The following is a 22,793-nucleotide window of genomic DNA, read 5'->3' on the forward strand; positions in this document are numbered from 1 at the left end:
TCATGAAAATCATCCTCTCCGGATACAATATTTATATATATATATAAAAAAAAAACTTTGTAAAATAATATAAAAAAAAAAAAATGATTTGAAAATGAGAATGATATTTTTTCACAATATAGTAAGCTACTGAGAATTGGGGAGAAAAAATACACTCAACTCACTAAAATAATAATATTATAATAAAAAAAATTATTATTACACTTAACTGACATAAAACTAATAGCATAATGCACTAAAAGTTAATGGTCCTAAAAATAGGCTTCTTTTTCTTTTATGCAATAAATATCTTATTTTTACCTTTTGATTTTGAGCAAAAATATGACTTGGGTATTTCTTGACAGTTTTTGAGATTTTGTTTTCTATGTTTGTTGCTGAACAGTTCGGACTCAAAATCATAGAGTGTAGAAAGCGTCACATCTATATTAACGTCATTTCTAAATTGGTCCACACTAGATCGATGGCAGTTTAGGTACATAACTGACCTGGACTGGAAATGTCAGAGACTGGGCGTTATGTGCAGGACGAACCGGAGTTCTTGAGGAGCTTTGAGAGAAAGAGAGAGAGAGAGAGAGAGAGAGACAGAGATGGTGAAGACTGCAAGAGTGTGAATGAGAGGCCGATCATCTCTCCCATTCTCTTCTTCCCTTGTCTTTTCTCTGCGCAAGCGACCGCTCTCCCCCTCTCGCCTGTTTGGCCGTACCCTGCTGAATCTCTTGGAAATGGAACTGTTGTGCTCTGGCTGAGATTCTAAGGCAATGTCACATTACATATCAAAATGTACAACATCTATACATTGTGCAGTTGTGAGCGGAGGGTGAGGTGTGTGGATGAGACGTGGCGTGCGGCGGCTCTATAGAACGGTGGCCTCCATGACTATGGCTGGATCCTCTATGTCGGCTTTACTCTGGACCATCCGTAACTCCAGCTGAGCCGGGCTGGGTCTTCTACCTGGACCTGCCATTTCTGAACATACAAGACAAAGACAGGAAAGCATTTCAATGGAACAATTTCAATGTAAGATTTTTTTAAATGTCTCTTTGGCTAACCAAAGCTGCATATATTTGATCAAAAACACAGTAAAAACAGAAATATCGTGAAAAATCATTATAACTTAAAATAACTCTTTACTTTTTGAATACATTTTAAATTGTAATTTATTCCTGTGATGACAAAGCTGAATTTTCAGCATCATTACTCCAGTCTTCAGTCACATGATTCTTGATGTACGAGTCTTTACTGTCACTTTTGAGCAATTTAATGCGTCCTTGCTCAATAAAAGTATTAATTGTTTTCAAAATCTTTTAGTGTGTGTAGTGTATAAACAATGATAGTGATGGATGAATGACATGTTTAGGCTTTTCAATGGCCATAACTGTAAACCAAAAAAATGTATAAGTGAATATCATATGTTTTTATTGAGTGTCATTTTAATTAAATATGAATTAAATATATACCTAGAAATCATCAAGCACTGCTTATTTATTTGTATTTTTGTCTTATTACTGACTGTTTACTTGAGCAATTACTAAAAGGCCTTGTACCACTGTTTTCATTTGTAATTTTAATATTGATAACAAATTTTGGCATTGTAACAACGTGCACATACATATAACATAAACAACGTTTGTCTGCTGTGTTACCATGGGCATATGATATAGTCCTCTGAATGACATGGTGCATGACGGAGAAAGTCTTCTCGCATGCCGTCTGAGAAAGAGAACAAGACAGAATAACATTTGATCAGCATTTTATTACCGTGCTGCATGATCACCGAGATGCATTTATGACATGATGATTTATGTACCTTCAGGTCTGTTGGGTAATGGTGAGTCCAGGCCAACAGCATGGCAGCAAATAGATCACCTGTCCCAACAAACACCGCATCCACTTTCGGCACCTCTATTCGGATCCGCTGGGTCTTCCTTGTGCCGTCCGGCATCACTGCAGAAACATGGGCATTTTGTTCTTCACAAGAATTCACCATACATGAACCAGCCCTGATCTTCAACCACTAGGCTATACAACCACATGAAGGTGGTTCAAAGCAATAAATACATATATATAAATAAATATACAAATATTTGAATTCACATGCATTCCAATAAACTCTCATGATTTGTCATCTGTCAAAATCCACATTATCTTCCACTGTTCAGCACACATGGACACACACACACTTACAAATGCGTTGACTGCCAAGAGACACCAGGAATCTGTCTCCGAGACGAGGGGGCAGATCAGAGCTGGTGATGACCACAGTGTCTGGACCCATCTTATGCAGCAGGTCCATCACCTGAACACACACACACACACACACAGTCAGAGGCCTTTACTGGATCTCCATTATAATGTTGACAGCAACACGTTTCTTGTTGATAGTTGAGCTGCTTTGTCTCAATTTTCAAAAGGTCTCAAAAATACAGACAGCCCGTATTCAAAGGGTTCACAAATGTTTTTCTAATAATAATACAAAACTATTATAACTATTATAATCTCAATAGTAATTATATATTAATAACATATTAGATAACTTAAAGAAAATAATAATAATTATTGATTATAGATTAATCATATGTTTAGATAATAATAATAATAATAATAGTAACAAAATAACAGTTATAATAATGTTAAATAATTGTCATAATTAGTAGTTATATATGAATAATTATTAGATAATATTAAGGCAATAATAATATTAATATAAATAATAATTTTCAAATGTTATCATTTTAATAATAAATATAATCCCCCTCTCTTTACACACATGTCTGTGTGTATATATATATATAATAATTATAATAATAATTGATTACATAGTATATTCATATTATTATTCCCTTAATATTATAATCTAATAATTATTATTATTCACTGTAACAAAACATTATTAATAATATTAAGATAATAATATAGCAATAATTTTAAAACATTATTATTTGTATTTTTAATGATGATGATGATGACGATGATAATAAATTATAATAATACCTTTATTATTAACAAATAATATAAAATAACACTTGGAAATGAAAGTGGTTTGTGTATCATTTGCAGTTAGAGCATCTGATTTATACTCAGACATTGCTTTCTGCTTCCCTCCTTTTTTATAGGCCTACAGTGAGATCCATTTCACGTGTGTGTGTGTGTGTGTGTATTTAAACTCACCTCAACAGCATCTTTCTCTGTGCTGATATTCTTCCCCGTCAATAACCTGGAATGAAGAGCACAGAGTTAGCAGAGTTGATTGCACATCAGTGCGACTGAAGATGTGAGTGTAAAGCCACGACTGGCCAGCAGAGGCCACTACAATATCACTCTTATGTCAGCAATCTGACTGAAAACCACTGAGGTTTGACATTTGCAGCACAGAAACATCCAATCACACGATAACACACACAAAAATGTTGAGTAGAGGGTATTTTACTCACTCTGCCTCAAACTGGTTGGGTGTGATGATATCGGCCACAGGTACCACTTTATTCTTGTAGACAGGATGGAGATTCTGAGGAACATACTGCAAAAGACAGAGTACTATGAAAAATAAACGTCAGCTTATACTTCCTGTATAATGAAAATAATGGAACAGAAGAAAGAAAGAGAGGATCTAGAACACAAGCAAGCTTACCATTGAACCATGGTCACCTAAGACAGGGTCACACACTGACAGAAAAACAGAGTTAAACGAGTTATTCTTTAATGTACATGGTTAACTACTGTTCAAAGGTTTGGGGTTATGATCTTTTAATGTTTTTGAAGGAAGTCTCTAATGCTCATAAAGTCATTATGCTCATGCATTTATTTGTATTTGACAACAAAAATACAGTAATATTGTGAAATATTACAATTTAAAATAACTATTTTCTATTTTAATTTATTTTAAAAGGAATTTTCAGCATCATTACTCCAGTCTTCAGAGTCACATGATCCTTCAGAAATCATTCTAATATGCTGATTTGCTGCTCAAGAAACATTTATTAATATTATTAGTAGTAGTATTATCAGTGTTGAAAACAATTGCTGCTTAAAATTTTTGTGGAAACAGCGATAAAATTTTTTCCCAGGACTCTTATATATATATATATATTCATTTCTTTCAAAAACAAAATCATACCCCAAACTTTTGAACGATAGTGTATAGACAAGCCTGTAAAAAAAACATTTATAATGCATAAAAGGTACTGATCAATTTACAGCATTATGTTAACCTAGGATAAGAGAGAAACACTCACCATATACCAGGTTAGGATTGGCCCTCTTCAGCTCTTGTACAATATCAACCACCATCTCCAGAAATGATGTATCTCTAGTGTAACCTGCAGTAATGGAGAAACAAAAGAGCTTTTATCAACAATTTTGTTTTCCTCTTGAGACTCCATTCGTTCCAGATCAAAAGTCTGCCTGAAGTACTAAAAGCGAGCACTCAGCACAGGCACCAGTTCACTCTCATTCTTTCTGCCTGACAACTTTAAAACAGTTCAGGTGGAAACAATATAATACAATACAATTCACTTAATTTGTGGGTGAAATAGTGTGTCAGAATTAGGCATAAACACTTGGCAATCCTGCTGAGGTTATTGTATTTTAGAAGAACAACACAAAATATACCGTGTAATGTGTGTATTAAAGAGGCTTTGTACAGTCTTGATTTTGTTCACTAGAATAGGTTTTCATGCTTGAATGTTCAAAAAAGCACATTTTATAATTGTTGCAACACCTCTCTTTCCAGTCTATCAGTAACGCTCTGTTTAGTTTCGATCTCTCTAAGAAGCCCCTCCTTCTGAAAAGCGCATGCTCTGATTGGTCAGATGAATCGGTGTGTTGTGATTGGTCAATCACTTTAAGCGTGTTTCAGAAATAACCGCGAGTTTCAACACACTACTAACACAACTCGACCAGGCCTCGCCACCTTTGTTTACGTATGCCTTGGGGCGGGAATTATTTAAATGAGGAATATTGCGACGTGTTCGTGAGAAAACTCAAGACTACAATGGAGGCGTTTCAGGGAGTTCAGAACACAGAGCGCACTGTTATAGAGAATAACTCCCTTTGGAGTGACTTTGTGCTTTGCAGACCTTTTTCATTCTCAAACAGCAACATTACACTAAATAAAGTTGAAAATGTAAAAAAGCATAATAGATCCTGGTTAAATTGATAGACTTGGAACTCAATAAACACACCAAGCATGCACTGTTTCAGAGAAAGTGTCAATAAATATCAAAAGTTATTTGAGGTGGGACAGCCTTGAAACTCCCAGGGCCACTCCTCAAGCTATTGGTCATGTGGCGGCTCAGGTAAATAAATCCTGTGTGTGACGCATCTGACCTTCACTGCGTTTCATGATGTCACACAATAAATCGCACTGCGACAACACAAGCCACATGTAAGACAGGCATGCAGAAGAATTCAAATAGCACTTCAAAAATTCATGTTACAACATTACAGCTGGGATTAGAAATATTGCATTATAACCAGTGCTTAGTCATTAGATAGATGGTCACTGGATGGATACAGAATAATGAGCACACTGACAACTCCCTAAACCAGCTCATTATATACAGCTGGCGACGCAAGAAAACCACTTCTACATGACATTTTAAAGTAGTCTGGTTTTGATGTGAAAGGGATAGTTCACTTTGAAATTAATTTTTGGTATGTTTTAGCTTACCTCAAGGGCATCCAAGATGTAGGTGTCTTTGTTTCCGCAGTAGTTTCAATTTTGATATTTTTAGGTCAAACCGTTCTTGTTTGTCAGTCATATAATGCAGGTCTATGGTCACTTCCTCAAAGATCATGCACAGAGAAGTCCAAATTAAACATTATTTAATGACTCGTAAATGTAAGTACACATTGATGGCCTAAGACACGAAACGAGCGGTTTGCGTGAGAAAACGAACAGTATTTATATCGTTTTTACCTCTTGTAAACAGTCACGTCCAAGTGATCTGAGGGCGCGGGCGCTTCGGTCTTTTCCGGCAAGCGCCGGAAGTGATCTCTCGCGCGTGTACGTCACTCATACAATTGTTTTCTTTTTTCTTTTTTTTTATTGTTTTCTTTTAAGACGGTTTAAACATCCCTGATAAGCGCAAATTAGTACCATTTTAATTAGCCATCTTACCTACAATCTCTGTTCTGTGTAAACAATGAGTGACGTACACGCGCGAGAGATCACTTCCGGCACTTGCCAGAAAAGACCGAAGCGCCCGCGCCCTCAGATCACTTGGACGTGGCTGTGTTTACAAGACGTAAAAACGATATAAATACTGTTCGTTTTCTCACACAAACCGCTCGTTTCGTGTCTTAGGCCATCAATGTGTACTTACATTTACGAGTCATTAAATCATGTTTAATTTGGACTTCTCTGTGTATGCTCTTTGAGGAAGTGACCATAGACCTGCATTATATGACTGACAGACAAGAACGGCTTGACCTAAAAATATCAAAATTGAAACTTCTGCGGAAACAAAGACACCTACATCTTGGATGCCCTTGAGGTAAGCTAAAACATACCAAAAAATTATTTCAAAGTGAACTATCCCTTTAAAATCAAATACACTACAGTTCAAAAGTTTGGGGTCAGTTAAATGTTTTTGAATTAAGTCTCTGATGATAATCAAGCCTGTAATAATTTGGTCAAAAATATTGGGAAATTATTACAATTTAAGATAACTGTTTTCTATTTATATGCTATATTAATACATTTTATGTTTTGTAATACATTTTAAATGTTTAATGATTCCTGTGACGGCAAAGTTGATTTGTTTTACTCCAGTCTTCAGTGTCACATGATCCTTCAGAAATCATTCTGATATGATGATTTGCTGCTCAAGAGACATTTCTTATTATCATCAATGTTGAAAACTGTTGTGCTGCTTGATATTTTTTGTGAAAACTGTAGGGATGTAACGATTCACTCATCTCACGATGCGATACGATTCACGATACTGGATTCACGATACGATTTTCTCACGATTTTTTTTAACAAATGAGATTTAAAAGTGTACAAAAGTGTCCCTTTTATTATTTCTCAGACAAAATGCTGCACATTTCTTTTTAATTTAAAATATATTTGTCAAATAATAAAACTACATTAAAAAATTAAGGGGTACACTGGTAATTCGCACACTCTGTAAAAGACTGTAAAATTAGTACCAGATTGACAGGGGTTTTTACATTGTAATAAAGGCAAGATTCTAATTTTGTTATAATTTGTATCATTACACTAGTAAGAGTTAAAAAAAAAACACATTTAGAGAAAGGGATAGTAAAATAAAAATACAACACCTGGTTGCCACGGAAACACTGATGCACCTTGTGATCTCCGTGGCTCTCGCAATTGTCGTATTAATGACTTTTACTTGAAAACGGAGGTGACTGGTGCTTCTCACGGTGGTGATTATTATTAGTCTACGGAAAGTCAAAATGCCGCCACACCTCCGATTTGAATGAGTCAACGTCAACATCTACGCTTGCCGTCGCCATGTGTACTGTTTGACGGCGCGTCCACAGTCCACACACTGGTGCGGCGCGAGCGGAGCAAACCGAGCGTTTTCAGTTCATTCCTATGGAAGTTGAGCTTGGCTCACACAAGATCAAGTTCCACGAATGAAGTGAAAACACTCGCTAGCTTCACGCCAGTGTGTGCTCGCTGCTATTGTGCCTGTAAAGCGAGGTTCACACAACTTCACCGTAGGCTATACAGTAAACGCGCCCTGCTGTTTAAAATGTGTATCGCGATTCGTTTAACATTTCAACCGACTTGAATCGTCACACATTTTTATCGATTTTCAACCGGTTGCGAGTGAATCGTTACATCCCTAGAAAACTGTGATACATGTTTTTCAATTTAATGCATCCTTGCTAAAATAACATATTACTAAAAAAAAAAACATTTAAATAAATAAAATAATCCTGATAAGCATAATCTTTAAAATCAGTCATTTATTAGACTATATGGCTCTACTGGACTGCAAACTGCATGTATACATTCTTCCCACGCTGCTCTCTATTCCCATTTTCTCCTTTCCCCCTTTTCCCATTCTGTGTTTTCCTCTCCTCTCAAGGTGACGATAAAGGAGAGCTCATGCACCCGAGACACACTCGGCAGAGCACAGCATCTCAGTCTGCGGTGCTCGTGCGAGACCTGCGACTCTATGTGTCCTCTACGGTCCCCCGGTGATGATTATTAGCAGCGCCTTTACAGGGCGAGAGACATGCGTTCACTTCCTCTCTCACTCCAGACAACTCAACACAAGACTTTTACATTTTCTGAAGAAAATGGGTGCTTGCCTATGCAACACTCAACGCCACAATGTTGAAGATTAACCAGCACTTTTATATCCAGGGGTTAATATTTATTAAAACTAAATTTTAATTTTTTACTTGTAACCGCTTTACCATGTCTTTATTTATTTTATTTCAAATACCTTTTATATATAGATTTTATAGTTTTACCCTTGTTCCAGGCTTTAAATCTAAGCTTGGAAATCTATCATAAAAATATCAGTCCCATACTGAAAACTTTGATAATAAAAATTTTTAATATGAAATGATGAAAATGTATAGTGTAAATGTATCTTGGCTTCCAGAAAAATTAAGCAGCACAACTGTATTCAACATTAATAATAATAATAATAACAATAAATATTTTTTGAGTAGCAAATCAGCATATCAGAATGATTTCTGAAGGATCATGTGACACTGAAGACTGGAGTAATGATGCTGAAAATTCAGCTTTGACATCAGATGAATGTTAAAATATAATCAGATACAAAAGTTATTTTAAATTATATTTCACAATATTTCTGTTTTTATTGTATTATTGCTCAAAATAGGCATCCTTGGTCAGACTTCATTCAAACTTTTAAACAGAGTATATCAATATTTTACAAAAAAGCACAAACCAACAATTTTGCCACTAATAGTTAGTGTACTTGGTTACAATGATTGAGATAAAATATATGAAACATGATGTATGAAAAAAAAGGAAAAGTTCAATAATACTTGATCATTTTTATATTGCATCTTTTAAAATCAAGCTGTAATTGTCAAATTATGAAAAATGTGTGAAAATATTGTACAAATATAATGCAAAATATTACACAGAGTGTGAAAATATTGAACACATGCAAAAAGTGTGAAAATATGGTACAAATATTAATCAATGTGTTTGAAAATACTGTACAAAATTGTATGCAAGCAAAGTGTGGAAATATTGTAATTATAATGCAAAAGCAAAACGTGTGAAAATACTGTACAAATATTATGCAAATTATTATGCAAACGTGTGAAAATATTGAACAAATAAAATGCAAAACGGGTGAAAAAGTACAAATATTAAGCTATGTGTGTGAGAAGATTGTACAAATATTATGCAAAACAGTATGCAAAGTGTAAAAAAATATTGTACAAATATTATGCAAATGTTACAATTTGTATTTAGGGTACATAAAATGTTAGCTATAAAACTTCCTGAGCAAGACATTAATTTTATTCCAATAATGTTTCAAATGTCACTTTCACTTCCACCACAGAATGACATTTTACTTTAAAAATCTATAATTTGAGATGTAGTGGAAATGTTTAGGACTTTCATGGGGGGAAAAAACCCAGACCAGAATTCTCCTGTGATGCATGTAAACTGTTAAAACACACTTTTCCCACTCTCCACAGAGTCCAAACAGCCGGTAGCTGAAGATATATACACAGCTCCAAGTGAAAAGAGCCTTTTTCTCATCTGTATATGACATTATGAGCACAGATACGGCGCTGACCTGCCCTCGGGCCCTCTAGGGCCTCACACAGGGCCCGTGTACTCTCCAACTGAAAAGAGCTGGAAATACGAGAGCCTGATGCCATCAGGGAATTATATCATTCAATTGTTTTCATTCCTATAGGCTCAATAAATGACTAAGCATCCAAATAATATCCACAGCAGTGTGACAGACAAGAGTTGCACTGGCATGACTGGTAGTCTGCCAGTCATGAACTGGCAGACTGACCTCTGAGTACTGACCTGTGAGTACATAGTCGTAGTGGTTGACGTTGTTCAGTTTGATCCCTTCATACAGCACGTGAAGCTCATCTGCAGTCAACACTTGTCCCCTCCAGTGAGAGTAACCTGGGTAATGACAGATCACAGGTCAGACACATACAAACCACATCTCAAAATCCAGTGTCCGATTTGTCTGCCCTCGCACATGCATGGGATACGAACAAAAGTCCCGTCGTTTCGTCAGAGACCATTGGTGCTGCCGCGCGAGCTGTGATAATGTCACAATTCAGGTGAGTCACCGGCATGTTTCTTGTTGCTAAGAAACAGGACAGAGGAAAGCCTGAGGGGCTGGATGAAAAAGACGCATCATTGTCGCCTTAATGTGTGTGTGTTTTGGGGAGAAAATGACTGCGATGGGGAATCTGCGATAAGACGGGTGTCTGTCGTCATCATTTCCTGCTGCCGCAACTCTGCAATGCCTCTCCGCTGGAACCACAGAGCTCTCTAATCCCAAACGCTTCACCCGCACGTATCATGCAGATACTCGATTTCACACCAAATCACGAAGCCGCTGTGTGAGGTGCATGCTGTTTCTACCCATAAGGCTTTGCTGCGCCCATCGATGTTCCGAACAGAGATAGCGCTCTGGATGTCACAACCTGCAAATATATTTCCAAGGTCAAACGATAAAGTCCTAGAGGAAAGGTCCCAGTTTTGCAGATCACCTCAACTGCACTTTTAGATGCTGATTAACAGAAAATGCTAACAGAGTAAATGGCCATGATTTACCAATTACCATCAAGAAATTCATTCTAAATGTGGATTGAAGAAAACTGATTGCTCAGTCCTATATTTCAGAAACCAAAATGTTTGTACATTAACTAGACATGGCCAATGGATGCTGTAACACATCGTCACCTCTGTATCAAATCCTGAAAACACTTAAATATTAAGCAGCACAACCGTTTTCAACATTGACAATACATTTCTTGAGCAGCAAATCAGCATATTAGAATGATTTCTGAAGGATCATGTGACTCATGAAGACTGGAGTAATGATGCTGAAAATTCAGCTTTGCCATCACAGGAATAAATTACATTTGAAAATATATTAAAATAGTTGTTTTTTTTTTAAATTGGAATAATATTTAACAATATCACTGTATTTTTGATCAAATAAATGCAGCCTTGGGCAGCATACGTTTTTTTCAAAAACAAAAAAGATCTTACAAACCCGAAACATTTCACTGGTACTTTTTAAAAAGGCTAATAACCAATAAATGGCTGATATCAAAAGTCTATAATTCTTTTATATAAAAATATAGAGTAATTAAACCACAATTTTTTTTTTTTTTTAAATAGGTGGTAGTGAATATTTGCCATCATAACATTTTAATGTGCATTATGGAAGATGGAAAAAGATTCCTTTAAATAAATGTTATAGAAAAAATATTATGTTTGAATGAGAAAAAAGGCTCGTAATAATAGAGAAGGGAAATATCCAATGTCTCTGGCCATATATAGAAATTAACAGTTATTATTAATATAGCACTTTAAGTTGCATGTGCAGTTGTAAAGTGCTTAATAAATAAAATGAATATATATATATATATATATATATATATATATATATATATATATATATATGTGTGTGTGTACATTTATTTTTTTGTCAATATGCTGAATTAATTTCTAAACCACCAGAAATGAGGAAGAGACAGCAAGAGAGACGGATAAGACTTTAGTCTAGTGTACCTTCTGACTTCAAATTGACCATCCACTTACTCTAAACCAGTTAGCCATGATTTTAATCAGCCATGTGCTGTAAACACAGTGCTACTGGAACTGCAGGAGACTTGATGTGACCACAGGAGCAAACCACTAACCTACACAACTACAACTACAGATCCCAACGAGAGTCCCCTGGCACTTGGTTAGCTGTGCTGACCACGGCTGCTGGTTTGGGAATACCAAGTAATCCAGATAGGCATTAGTGTCCCTCCGTCCCTCCATCTATAGGCTTAAATGGTTTTAAAAAGCAAACTCAAGTGGATAAAGACAATGTTACAGCGCTGAGGAGAAAGCAGCCGAGCGGAGAGGAAGTCAGTCCACAGGGCAACAGCCTACAGTGGGTTGTGCCACGTGTTGTTTAGACTACTGATCCGAGGCCAGTTAGGGTTATTCTAACTAATGTGCGTTGAAGGGATGTGTTTATGAGAAGCTGGTCCAGAAATAGTGTTTGGGAAAGTTAACAGTGACAGAGAACCATGTGACAGCATGCATACCAGTTTTAGGTCACCAGAGCAAACTTTTATAGCACTATACCAATTGTTTTTCCTGATTTTAATATTCCAGAAAATATGGAAATCCTGTTATCTTCATTCATGATCTATTGTAAATTAACGGGGGCAGGAGATTTCAAGCTGCAAAAAGGATGCAAAGTATTATAAAGGTATTATAAAAGTAGCCTATATGAATCATGCACTATTTTCCAAGTCTTCTGAAGTCAAGGTGTGGTTAAAGGTGAACTAAGTAACTTTTTTACCTTAACCGAACAGCTTTGGAGTCATTGTAATGTTTATATTACTGATTTTGTGTTGAATGGTGGTCGTCTCGCACCCTCCTGGTGCCTGTGAGCCGCAAAACCACCCTTGCAACTTTGGGCCGGCGGGCTGTGATATCAGGTCTCGCGAGGTAACGAATTGCTTTACGGCAAAAAACAGATCTGATAAAATTCTGATAAAATTAGCATCAAACAGAAATAACCCGGCGCCGTATACCTGTGGTGTTCGAGGCGCACATACAATACAGACTGCCGACAGTTAAACAGGGCGCGCGCAGCTCTTAAAGGGGCCATACCTTATTTCCACTCGTTACAGCGTCCATCCTACTGAACAGGTACCGGTGTACAGGGGGAGGGGATCCGGCCGTGAGTGCGAGCCATCTCTGCGCGAGTGCTATTCACGACAGTACAAGTACTCCACGGCGACTCTAGGGGTCGCTGTTTGACAAAAACGGAATTCCTACTTAGTGCAGCTTTAAATTAGTGACATTTCAGTGAAACTTTGCAGGGAAAAAAGGGCACAGATTATCAATAGTGTAGCGATGTATGAAGCAAAGCTCACACTGAAGTCACTTTCAAACACAGTGGCTTTCGGTTGGTCAACTTCGGGCTTCAAAAATGCTCTTCAGAAACCTACGGGTAACGTCACGGACAATGACAGATACGTCCATTTTTTTTTTTACAGTCTATGGATCTACTCCATCAAGGTTTTTTTTTTTATCGTTCTTAATCTGATCCGGTTTCAACAAAAACACTTTTTTTTTTTCAGCTTTCTGTTTTCTTTTTTTTTATAAAACTTACCCACAATTAAGTATTGATAAAAAAATAATGCATGAATCTAGAATAAAATGTTTTTTTTTTTTTTTTTTTTTTTAAAAGCAGATGTTCTGTTATTATTTTTAATGTCTTTTGCATGTTCAGATATTCATACAACAAAATATTCAGGGGGCCATGAAAATTGAGAAACTTTTGAAAAATACGCTGGCTGGGAAAGAGTTAAGAACTGCACAGTCTGATTTATGAACAAATCATTCAGACCTATTTTGTGAACCAGCTGATTTATTAAAAAGATTCAACCCAAAATAGCAATTTATGATTCAGAAAAGACTCTCATGAACTTGCTTCAGAAGACTTGGGGGAAAAAAGTGTGCGTTTCAAGTAGGGTGACCATATTGTAGTCTTCAAAATAGAAGACGCGGGGGGTTGAATTCATCAACAAATGCTTGACAAATGCATTCACAACCTTATTGAACTTTAATACATAAAATAATACATCCTTTCCATTCAACTTTTGGCCCGCAACAATAGAATGACAAATAAATAAATAAAATAGTTTAGCTTTTAACACCTTTTAGATGACAGTTTCTTTTCATGATCATTGGTTAATTTATTTTTTTTTTTTTTTTATCAGTTGCCATAAAACCCCCCCACTATTTCAGTAAAAATAATGTCAGTCCTCCAGATGTTCTCTTGTATACTTTCCTTATGTGGGATTCGAGGTCGCTAGCACCTTTATGACACGTACGTGCCAGCTTTGCTTCACACGGATCCCGACCGAGACGAAAACACAGGAATTTTCTCTGTAAATCATCTGTGAATTTACATTTGGGCTTTTTTTTTACGCTGTTCAGGAGCCATGTGCCACTGTTGACAAGCAAGCGCTGTCTCTTGGCTGTTGCCGTAGTGCTGAGGGTATTGACTGAGATGCAGTTTGACCAATGTTTGCGTTACGAAAGCAAAAGCCGAATCACTTTGGGCGATCTAGAAATCCCGGCCGGACGCATTTTTTTAGGTCCAAAAAGAGGACATGTCTGGGAAAAAGAGGACGTATGGTCACCCTATACAACCAGAAGGGAAGTGTACAATACAAAGAGAAGAAAACATATCACAATATTCCTACCCTCCTGAAGTACAAGGATCAGTGGTCTGTTTAACAGCTCCCAAATACACACACACACACACACACACACACACACACAAATGAACTGTCACAACATGTGAATGCAATATGCTTTAAGCACTTGAATGAAGCATCTGTTTCTGTCCTCTTGTCATTAAGAGGTCAAGGGGCACTACAGTGCATTTGCAGATGAAAATTAATCTGTGAATGTGAAAATGCACACTAATGCATTAATTAATGCAATAATGCATTATTGAAACAAGTGATATCTGACAAGTGATCAAAACTCATGAACTCATATAAAATACCATCAGGATAAAAATGTATTTAATGCCTCTAATCTTAAATACAAATTGTGGGTAACACTTTTATTAATTTATATACATTTATTTTATATTAATTTATCAGCATTTATTAATCTTAGTTAATATTAATATAGTTAATAATAACTTCAATATTTACTAATATGCTATTAAAATCAAAGGTTGTATTTATTAACATTAGTTAATGCGCCGTGAACTACCATGAACAAACAATGAAAAGCTCTATTTTTATTATTTAACATTAAGAAAGATGAATAAACACTAACAAATGTTTTGCTCATTGATAGTTCATGTTAGTTAATACATTAACTAATGTTAACTAATTAAGCTTATTGTAAAGTGTTACCAAATTATGTTATACACAACAAAATGTAAAGCAGCAAATTAGCCAATTATAAAATTATTATAATTATATGTTTAATCACATAAGCTGAGCAGTTGTTTGGGGCTGCCTGTCAGGTTAACTGAAAATTAACTTGAAAAACACATTAACTTATGTTCATGAAATCTGTAGTGATTCTTCCTTCGGTGCATATTCTGTATTGTGACATTAACTTTACAATATTTCAAAAAATGACTGTACTCTCTGACTGTACTGTTTAACACATGTTACCACGCCATGATCCATTTCAGATAATAATACCACAACTTTTATTGCTAAAGAAGGTGCCAAAAAGATTCCATCTGGTTCTAGTAATTATGACATCATACAGTAACACACTCTCATCAGGGCATGTGTGACATCATCATAATAATAATAATACATTTTAAAGACTTAATTTGAGACTCTTTATCCAAATAAGTGAACCGCACAACAACTTAAACCTGTTTTTTCCCCCTAAAAATCTAAAAAAGCTTTTGTATGACTTTGTTTCACTGAGACAGACTGTTATCCAAAAATCAGCGGAAAGTTTGAGTCAGCCTACCTGTGTGATTGGAGAACTGAACAGAGTTGATCGAGTCCACCTCAAACCCCATGACCTGACAAACACAGACACATTCCAAACGTGAAAAGAAATTCAGTAACACACTCTAAAAGCAATTATCACAAGAGTCTGTGATGGTGTATAAACAGTATATATTATTATCATAAACCTATCATAAAATACAACTGAAAGACAGGCAGAAAAACTAACTAAAACTAAGAATACTAAACAAAAATAAGTATTTCTTCTTGTTTTACTAGTTATCGAGGAGATTTCACATGGCATAACCGCTGTAACCAAGACGATTTAACAGGTATATTGAGTTAGTTTTAGTGAACATTAAACCGTTTTCTCATGCTTTCATTTATTTAAACATTCTGACTGGTGCAGCCTTCGTTCCTCATAAATGAAATGCCATAGCCTAAGTAGACTATAAACCAGGGCTACTACAATTTTCAAACAATTTCTTGCCGTGGATTTGCTGTTTCAACATCTAGTAAAAAATTAGAGTGAAAAACAACTAAATTAATTCTATGAATTATTCTACGACACCCCAGGTTAATATGGTCAAAAAAACTAATGAAACTATACTTCCACAGTTGATTGATTACATTAAGAATAGCTTATTTTTTTTGGTATTACACGTTCTGAAATATGTTTAAATATGCAAGTGAGGAATTATCTAATTAAATATCCATTAATTTGCATACATTTCTACAACAAATTTTTTTTGGATATCTATTTTTTATCACTCCATAAATCTGGGGGGAAAAAATCACCATTTTTTTAAGGAATAAAATCTTGTATAAAATCAGGCAAATTATATAGGAACAAACCATCCAGTAAAAAAAAAAAAAAAAACCTTCAGAATAAAGATATGAATAAAACTGCTGCTGAAGTGGATATTTCTGGCTCAGTTTAGGAGAAAAAACACATTTCGAGAAACGCTTTTAAAGATATATGCTGTAATTTAATTCTACAGACACAAATAGATAAAATGCTATAAAAGATCGACATAATAACAGTGTATTTGGGATGTTTTCTTTATGTAAGCCCCAATAGTTCCAAAACATACGTGGGCTGTCATGTTCTTCTATGGGACAGACAGCAGCGATTGCATTATTGAACGGTAAATATAAAATAAAACACACACCCTAGTACTTTTTCAGCTGTTACTGCATTATTGCAGTTTGTTAATGCAGTTGTTTTGCATTTGGAGAGGCAGGGTGACAACGAAATACTGTATATTACTTAGATAAGTTTTAGGCTTTTTTTTTTGGAGGGAAAAGCTTAGTGTTCATGTTCACATGGGTAGTAGCACTGGCTTTAGCGGCTCTAACTTAACTTTTCCATATCATTAATCTGATGATGGACGTCTCGTGATATTTATTTTAGCACAACTGGGCTGTATAAGGCTATTGATTCCCGTGATCTTGCTTATAAATTCCGATTCAGCCATTAGCCTACCTTCGTGATCACGCAAAGAGGTCTGCAGTCCGTTCAGAACGCCAACCAACATAAAATATAAATAATTACGCTGTGCATGTACAAATGAATGATTTAGGAGGGAAATGGACTGCTCCCATATCGTAGAAAGTAACGATTATTTGCAGCAATGTTCGGTAAATATTAACTTCACAAAATGAAACCGGAGAGATAGTTAATGAGTGTATGTTCCTAAATACGACCCATAACATGTAGGTTTTTAACATACGATCCATAACTGGATTCATTTCAGTATGGCTAATGTACCCCTTCATCCTACCATAATCATAGACTAAACCATTCATCAGAAAACACACACAAATACATACGTACTGTGTACAGTACACATGTATATATGTGTATGTATGTATATATATATATATATATACACTCACCGGCCACTTTATTAGGTATACCTGTCCAACTGCTTGTTAACACTTAATTTCTAAGCAGCCAATCACATGGCGGCAACTCAGTGCATTTAGGCATGTAGACATGGTCAAGACAATCTCCTGCAGTTCAAACCGAGCATCAGTATGGGGAAGAAAGGTGATTTGAGTGACTTTGAACGTGGCATGATTGTTGGTGCCAGAAGGGCTGGTCTGAGTATTTCAGAAACTGCTAATCTACTGGGATTTTCACGCACAACCATCTCTAGGGTTTACAGAGAATGGTCCGAAAAAGAAAAAACATCCAGTGAGCGGCAGTTCTGTGGGCGGAAATGCCTTGTTGATGCCAGAGGTCAGAGGAGAATGGCCAGACTGGTTCGAGCTGATAGAAGGGCAACTTTGACTGAAATAACCACTCGTTACAACCGAGGTATGCAGCAAAGCATTTGTGAAGCCACAACACGCACAACCTTGAGGCGGATGGGCTACAACAGCAGAAGACTCCACCGGGTACCACTCATCTCCACTACAAATAGGAAAAAGAGGCTACAATTTGCAAGAGCTCACCAAAATTGAACAGTTGAAGACTGGAAAAATGTTGCCTGGTCTGATGAGTCTCGATTTCTGTTGAGACATTCAGATGTTAGAGTCAGAATTTGGCGTAAACAGAATGAGAACATGGAACCATCATGCCTTGTTACCACTGTGCAGGCTGGTGGTGGTGGTGTAATGGTGTGGGGGATGTTTTCCTGGCACACTTTAGGCCCCTTAGTGCCAATTGGGCATCGTTTAAATGCCACGGCCTACCTGAGCATTGTTTCTGACCATGTCCATCCCTTTATGGCCACCATGTACCCATCCTCTGATGGTTACTTCCACCATGTCACAAAGCTCTAATCATTTCAAATTGGTTTCTTGAACATGACAATGAGTTCACTGTACTAAAATGGCCTCCACAGTCACCAGATCTCAACCCAATAGAGCATCTTTGGGATGTGGTGGAACGGGAGATTCGCATCATGGATGTGCAGCCGACAAATCTGCGGCAACTGTGTGATGCCATCATGTCAATATGGACCAAACTCCCTGAGGAATGCTTCCAGCACCTTGTTGAATCTATGCCACGAAGAATTGAGGCAGTTCTGAAGGCAAAAGGGGGTCCAACCCGTTACTAGCATGGGGTACCTAATAAAGTGGCCGGTGAGTGTATATATATATATATATATATATATATATATGCATGCATGCATGTATGTATACTGTATGAATGCATGTGTATTTATGTATATGTATTACACAAACACACATTTTGACATATATGCATATATACACACATAACCCATTTAAATAAATGAATTGTGTGTGTATATAATATTATATATATATATAAAATATTATTATTAATAATATTATATACATCAGGTTACCGTAAGTTAGCTAACGTTAGTGAAGTGTTGGTCACGTAAGCTATAGCTGCAATTAACCTATTATCTTCCAATAAACATTAACTAAAACTGGCTACATAAAATAACTTCTGACTAGATTCACGAGAGGTTGGCTAATGTGTGTAAAAGTAAAAAAAAACAAAAAAAAACAGTAATTTCATTAATTTACCAGCGAGCGTACTTCGGAAGCACTGAAAATGAATGGGGTTCAATGCTGGAACTATCAGTGTTTGGAACTATCGGCCGGTCCCTTTCTTTTACTGTCTATGGCAGCGGTTCCCAAACTTTTTTTCCTGCGCACCCCCTTCTATGTCCCAACCGGGTTGGCGCACCCCCAATCCCCACTTCCAAAAAAAAATGCAACAAAGCTTTGTTTTATCGCCCTATAAAGATTCATGTTTAATCCATAGACTGTAGGTTTAATCATGCGCTAATAACCAGAACACGCATGACAATAATAACATCAACAAAGTTTCAATATAATGCAACAAAGTTACGCACAAGCTTCCACTTTTAACCCTTTTACACGTAAGTTTAAAATATTTTAAGTGACCCCCCAGTGTGAGTTTTTCAAGGCGATTGTTATTTAGAACTTGTCACTTTAATGTTTCCATGGTGATGCGTCATTCCTTGTCACGTGACACAACGCAACCACAACACAGCGCTGAATGAATGATGATCTGCTTTTATGTAATTTTTCCTTTTTTATCAAAAATATTCACAAATGTATTAGCTATAGCATGAAACACTGATATTCCGATTGTCAAATATGTGCAAGTGGATGTGTTTTATTGTTCAAACACCTTCATAACGATCGTTAGTTTGTGCCACAGTTCAGAGAATCGGATCTGTTGGATTTACAACACGTGACGTCAATTCCTCCACTTCTCACGAAATACATGAAAGTAAGTGGCCGGTGAACTGGGAGAAGAATAGGGTAAAATGTGAAGCTACGTACACAATGTGTATCTGATATGAATAAAACGTGTCGTCTTATTATAATGAAAAGGATTAATATTGCCGCTTCCATAGAAATCAGCAAAATCAAAATCATTGTTTTGCTAGTACTTATGTGTATTTAAATGTCTGAAACCTAAAATAAACATTATGTGGTTGAAAATACTCAATGGTTGTGAATGTGATATATGTCAGCACTGGCTCAGCGCCAGCCAACGCGCGAAAGCACATTTGTCACGTTAGCGGCTGCAGTGCACAGCAGTGCGTAGAAGACAGCAGCTGTTTTCAACGTTTCTATCAAAAACGAATAAACTATAGTTTTTTTATTTAAAATAAAAGCGATTACAAAGGAAATGTTTACTGTTCATGGTTTTTATTTTATTGTATGGAAAAATCCCACTTACAAAACACTGCCATTACATTTTTCCTCTCGCGCACCCCCTGGTGGCAGCTCGCGTACCCCTGGGGGTGCGCCGCGTAAAACACTTTGGGAATCCCTGGTCTATGGCCGCTCCACGACACGCGTTACTTCCGCATTCCTAAGTTCCTATGGCGGTCTATGGGAGTGTCGCAACTCTGTTTTTCAACGGCTCTGGTCTGGATGAAACACTTTATGAAAAGCCCCAAATTTCAAAATTGACAGATGCATGAAAAACAGTGTTTTGCCTGTAGCATCTCGCCTCTTTAAAAGATAAACCGCAAAATAATTACACTCATTGCTACTTGTTTAAGACGGTCATAAAAACCACCATGAAAGCAAAATTGACAACTCTTATTTTTTAGGGAATTTTGCAGTGTGTATTATAAATTAGTTATCTGTGCACGCCATTTTTTTATGCATGTGCCCCTCCCTCTTGCAGCATCATCTCTTCTCTGATGACGTGTTTACTGGCGCGAGGGCGGGACAACCTGTCGCTTACATGAGATCCACCAATAGCAAACCTCAAATAGTTTCATGCCATATATCTGTCTACTGGAATTTGGTTGTCAAATAACACATTGGAAGAATTTGAATGGGAAATAAAAGGTTAATTTCTCTTACTATTACTAGTACCACTATTAGTACACGTACAGATTTCGAGTTTCGGAACCCAACATAAAGGCATTTTGAAAACATGAGGGTCAATGCAAATAGCGCTCTCTGTCAATGAAAGACACGGACTGAAAGTTTAAAGAAAATGCATTTAAATTGCAGGATGCACGAGCGTGGGTGGCTGGGAGAGCCGCTGGAAAAAAAAAAACATGTCACGATTTTGCTGGAATTGAGTCTCGCGGCTGTGACGTCAGTCTTGTAATCGTAAAACAGCGCGAGCATGCATAAGAGGAAGACAGCCGCTTTCTGGTGGCATGACAGCTGGAGCCATTCAAAAGCTAATGAGCCTAATTTAATAGTTTGGACGGGGCTTGAACCCTCATGCCAAATGATCTTTCAGAAACCGAGATTCAATGATATCCGAGTCATTTCTGGTGATGATTCACGGCAGTGTCACTCATGCTAATGATGACAGTCGCTGGTCTCACCGCATCGGGTTATGAGCATTAAACTGCCGGTTGTTTTGGCAACACGAGCTTTCTAAGTTCCTGTGGCATATAAATGTAGCCATTAATAGTACTATTAATAGAAGCATCTTGAATTCCGGCTCGCATATCGCTGCAACAAGCATCAAAAGGCCAAGTTCTGGGAATTAAATAGCCTAGACTCTGTTTAAGGGAAGTTCACTTCATAGATATCACAAGAACTGCATGCAAAGGAATACTGACCATGTGACCTTTCCTTTCTCCACCAGCATGCTGTCATGCACTTTAACATAATTATCACGAGTGCATTGTCGTGCTTCAGCTGCTCACCTGTAACGGGAAGGATGCAGATTTATTCCCCACGTATCCTCTCACGACATGACTCTGAATCGACAGCACTCGGCATTCCATGTCGCGCGCAGTTAAAGTTGTTTTAATCGCTCCAGAATGTCACGCGATTAAGGAGTATCGGCGAACCGGAGAGGTGCTTTTCTTCCCTTTTAAAAAAAATCCAATTAGGATCCGTGATGGCAAGTTCACTAGCCAGACAGAGAAATGAAGGACATTCACACTGACTGGAGACGCTCATTGGCCACACTGCAACTCAGGCATCCTGAGGGGGCACCTAAAATTCACTGACATCACGACGACGCTCGTACAGCAGTGCTCGTGTCCGTAGGCTATATTCATCATACATTCAGATATAGAAGAGGTGGCGGATGACATTAGCATGAATCCACCACTTAAACCAAATTAAATCTGAATAAATCGATTGGGATGTATGAGTATTAGCACATGCTAGATTTATATGGCAGCTACAGATATACTCATTGTCTTTCACTTATTTTTGAAAAAACTATAGTTAGTTTTGGACATGTTATACAGCGATGTATTAGCGCAATAAAGCGAGGTCTGTCTGTAGTATTGCGGAAGCGGGGTCCTTCAACACAGAGACGCGCTCTAAATCCTCCAATCGCTAGCGCTGTCAGCGGTGACGTCAAGCCCTGAATAGGTGATGTTTGACGTCACCACTGATGTCACTGTCGGCAACCTGTCACGTCTATCCGCTTCTTCCTGAATTTTAATTATGTCCAGATTGTCCACCCATGGAAAAAAAATTCTTAAAGCCTACTGTATAATATTTGCTAGCCTATATTAATTCATAAAGCTTCTAAATTATCAACATGGGGAAAAAAATTGTGTTGTACACAATCTTCTACATGCCTCCTACCCTCTGATTGAGAGTTCACACTTTTTTTTTGCAAGTATAAGCCCTGTTTCTGTGAAATCTTT

The 22,793-nt window shown here is 36.9% G+C and overlaps 1 protein-coding gene across 1 annotated transcript; it reads right to left on the reverse strand.

Annotated features, from left to right (window-relative positions):
- Positions 1-206: 206 nt before the first annotated feature.
- pdxkb (pyridoxal (pyridoxine, vitamin B6) kinase b) lies at positions 207-22,110 on the reverse strand. Its single transcript, XM_056251294.1, has 11 exons — positions 21,831-22,110; positions 15,707-15,761; positions 10,016-10,120; positions 4,233-4,316; positions 3,629-3,663; positions 3,432-3,517; positions 3,169-3,214; positions 2,185-2,296; positions 1,808-1,944; positions 1,644-1,710; positions 207-966 (listed from the first exon to the last, which is right to left on the reverse strand). Exons 1-11 carry the CDS (start codon positions 21,909-21,911, stop codon positions 854-856), a joined length of 921 nt encoding a protein of 306 aa, XP_056107269.1. The 5' UTR covers positions 21,912-22,110; the 3' UTR covers positions 207-853.
- Positions 22,111-22,793: the final 683 nt, after the last annotated feature.

This window comes from Rhinichthys klamathensis, unplaced genomic scaffold (genome assembly GCF_029890125.1).
Source record: "Rhinichthys klamathensis goyatoka isolate OS25496 unplaced genomic scaffold, OSU_Roscu_1.1 h1tg000081l_1, whole genome shotgun sequence".
Classification (NCBI taxonomy): domain Eukaryota; kingdom Metazoa; phylum Chordata; class Actinopteri; order Cypriniformes; family Leuciscidae; genus Rhinichthys; species Rhinichthys klamathensis.

What these genes read in the sequence shown, in the direction of transcription:
- pdxkb (XM_056251294.1), bottom strand. Translation starts at nt 21,911, where the DNA reads ATGGAATGCCGAGTGCTGTCGATTCAGAGTCATGTCGTGAGAGGATAC. An exon ending in CAATCCTAACCTGGTATATG is followed by an intron (nt 3,664 to 4,232) that starts GTGAGTGTTTCT and finishes TTTTTCTGTCAG; the next exon opens with TGTGTGACCCTGTCTTAGGT. An exon ending in CAGAGAAAGATGCTGTTGAG is followed by an intron (nt 2,297 to 3,168) that starts GTGAGTTTAAAT and finishes GTGTGTGTTCAG; the next exon opens with GTGATGGACCTGCTGCATAA.